We start from the raw sequence: 3,180 nt of genomic DNA on the forward strand, positions 1-3,180 counted from the left end.
AAGCGCCTCTAGTGTTCAGACATGGAACTGCATCCAGCGATGCTGGATGCAGTTCCATGTCTGAACACTAGAGGCGCTTGATTATAGTTGAAATAAGAAAAAACTGAGTTAAATCAAGTATTTCAAGAATTAGTAGAAGTATAAAGTATAAAGTTAGGACTTGTCAGAGTTAAAAACATGAGTGAAACAAGCAAACAAATAAACTCATTAAAATCAGGACGAAGGGTTCTGATTGGACCATTCAGGTTTTAGTTTGTAATTATTTTAAATCTAAAACTGAAACTCGAGGCTCAGACGAGCCCACGTGGACCAGGTTTTGGTGGGTCTTACTTCAGCAGGGCCATGGCGGGACCATCAGGACGGTTTCTCCTCTTGTAGAACTGGTCGATGGTCTTGGGTTCTGGCAGGTGGTACGGCAAACCGAGGGTGGACTCTGTGAGGACGGACAAACGGGTCAAACACTCAGACTGAGTCCTGGACAGGTGGATGTGGTTTCCAGGTGGGTGGGGGGTAAACGGACCTCGGACCAGCCTCTGGGACTCACTGTGGAGCTGCTTCATGGCCTCTCTGCTGGCTCGAGCTGCTCGTCTCTCCTGAGGGACAAACACACGSTCAGGGTGGTCTCAGTTTGGACACAGCGTCCAGAGCTGCAGCTTACCACTCGCTGAGGTTTCTCTGGGACCTCCTCCTCCTCCTCGTCCTCCTCCTGCAGGCCTGGACCCTGCACACCAACAGAACCTTCATTTAAAAACAAAACATTCATTTCACAACAAACTTTATTTACAAACGTCCAGCTTTCACCTCGTGTCTCTTCAGCTTCTGTTTCACTGCAGCTTGGATGGCATCTAGAGAMTCTTCATCCTCCTCATCATCACCCAGACCTGTGTCAAACAGGTCCGTGTCCCCCAGAGGACAGCCGCTGTCATTCAGAGTCCGGGGCAGAGGCGTGGCCTAAACACAGAACCGAGAACACACGAGTGACACTTTGAGTTGTCAGAAACATTAAAGCTGTCACTGAAGTCACAGCCAAAGTGTGGGACACACTCAGCTGAAGTTGGGGACACACTCAGCCGAAGTGTGGGACACACTCAGCTGAAGTTGGGGACACACTCAGCTGAAGTTGGGGACACACTCAGCTAAAGTTGGGGACACACTCAGCTAAAGTTGGGGACACACTCAGCTGAAGTTGGGGACACACTCAGCTGAAGTAAACAGTAGAACTCACTTCATCTTGTTCACAGAACCTCTCCTCCTTCTTCTTCTTCTTCTTCAGTTTTTCCACCACTCTGCTGCGTTTTTCCTTTTTCTCCTGATGTCTCCGGCTCTTCTTCCTCTCTTCCTTTTTCACCTCCTCCTCTCCCCCTGTTCTGTCCTCCTCACTGTCCTCAGGAGCCAGGGCGACTCTCCTGCTCTTCTTCACTCCTCCATCTTCCCTCCTGGCCTCCTGCTCCTCAGCCTCCACCTCTTCTTCAGTGGAGAGAGACAACAGCAGAGCTTCGGCCACATTCAGGCTCTTGCCTGGCTCCTCTTCCTCACTGTCGCTGTCTCTGATGGCGTTACGTCGAGGCTTCCTGTGAGCTGTGATGTCATCATCGTCGTCTGAATCTGAGGAAAGACGTTTGAGAAACACGAGAGCTGATCTGAGACAGACTTCACTGAACCTGAGGTTTCAGAGCGGACCCCCTGAGACTGATTACATGTCTCCACAGAGCACAGGGGGCTCTGCAGTGGACTGTGGTTTAACTTATTGTTTTTCAGACAGAAACCCTCAGATACAACCTGCTGTTTCCTCTCTACATCAACACATGTTTACTGAACCTGGACGGTGGTCTTGTTTGTCTCCGGTCTCTGCGACAGCCTCCTCTGCCGGAGAACTCATCCCGCTGTCCGAGTCGCTCTCTGGTGCCGTCAGGACCGAAGCTGGCAGCCCCTCAGCCTGAAACAACAGGTGGGTTTTAGGAGCGTTTTCACATCTGAAGGAGAGAAACACCTGGTTAAAGAAGGCTTGTTAAAACCTGACTCTCTGAGGGGATGTGTTCAACAAAGTCCAGCTTTATTTCAGAGCTGAGTCAGGGTTTATGTGATTATCTTGTGACAAATCAAAGTGACACCAGGTTCTGGTTCTCCAGGACTGAGGACCTGAACAGACCACCTGATCCGAGACCAGGTCCTGATGAAAAACCACATGAGGTTCAGGTCAAACCTGCACCAGAGGATAAAGAGATGTTTGAACCCAAAAGCCTGACAGGATGGTTTTACAGCAGGTCAGACTAAATTCAGTCTTTAAACTGTTGGATGAGACAAGTGGCGCCTTCAACCAGTCAGTTTTTACCTTTTTAACTCAATAAAACCTCAGACTGATCAGAACCAGCTCAGATCCAGGGTCCAGGATGATTTATTTAAAGATTTCACACAGATCAGAGGAGTAAAACTTTACTTTTATATAGTTTTAATGAATAAAACCCGACAGAGTCGATAACAGCCCTGCTGCTAGCTAAGCTAGCTGCTAAGTGGCTAACACTTTAGCATCACTTTGTCAACAATTATAAACTGTTTTTACTCCTGATGGTTACTTACTCTTCAGTCTGAAGCTGTCCCGGTGTTTGAGCCCAGGTTAAAGGCTGTAAAGGTTCATCTTACCTGCTGATGGGTCGGAACCAGGCTCATTGTTCTCCGGTTGGTTCGCCTGATCCGTCGGGACAGAACCGAACACAAGTCGCTCCGTGGACCCGCCGCCGCTGCAACAAACAGCCGAGAGCACCGAGATCRCACAGCTCGAAACCAAACCTTATTTAAACCACTTAAAGTCCATTTAGGCCGCGTTTAACCGGATCGTCCCGCTTCCTCCCGCCTCGACCGCACTGAACACACGGTTTGAGCTTTGGCGCGCCCTGACAGCTGGCTACTAGCGTTTCATCAGGGAAGTGTCAATCAGGCACTTCCGGCGCTCCTATTGGTCCATTCGCAGCTGGGGATCCGCCTACTCTGACGTCACAACAAAGGCAGATTAATTACAACACCGGGACAGCACAGACAGGCGGAGATTAACGCCTATCTGCAGGATGACGGTTTTATTCAAAGATTAACTTGTTCTAATTAAATAAAAATAACAATAAAATAAAATGAACAAACCATCACAAGGAAAAACACTTCATTTTTTACAAAACAGTAAAATAATTT

The 3,180-nt window shown here is 48.5% G+C and overlaps 1 protein-coding gene across 1 annotated transcript in view; it reads right to left on the reverse strand.

The window, feature by feature from the left end:
- Positions 1-2,874, reverse strand: part of clspn (claspin) — a 7,997-nt gene extending 5,123 nt beyond the window's left edge. Inside the window, exons 1-7 of the mRNA XM_014033478.1 lie at positions 2,641-2,874; positions 1,819-1,936; positions 1,226-1,605; positions 802-951; positions 659-721; positions 521-593; positions 331-433 (exon numbers count right to left, since the gene is read on the reverse strand). Of these exons, the coding sequence (XP_013888932.1) occupies positions 331-433; positions 521-593; positions 659-721; positions 802-951; positions 1,226-1,605; positions 1,819-1,936; positions 2,641-2,667 (914 nt within the window). The 5' untranslated portion in view covers positions 2,668-2,874. The remainder of the gene's footprint in view (positions 1-330; positions 434-520; positions 594-658; positions 722-801; positions 952-1,225; positions 1,606-1,818; positions 1,937-2,640) is intronic.
- Positions 2,875-3,180: the final 306 nt, after the last annotated feature.

Source organism: Austrofundulus limnaeus, unplaced genomic scaffold, assembly GCF_001266775.1.
Source record: "Austrofundulus limnaeus strain Quisiro unplaced genomic scaffold, Austrofundulus_limnaeus-1.0 Scaffold1752, whole genome shotgun sequence".
NCBI classification, from domain to species: Eukaryota; Metazoa; Chordata; class Actinopteri; order Cyprinodontiformes; family Rivulidae; genus Austrofundulus; species Austrofundulus limnaeus.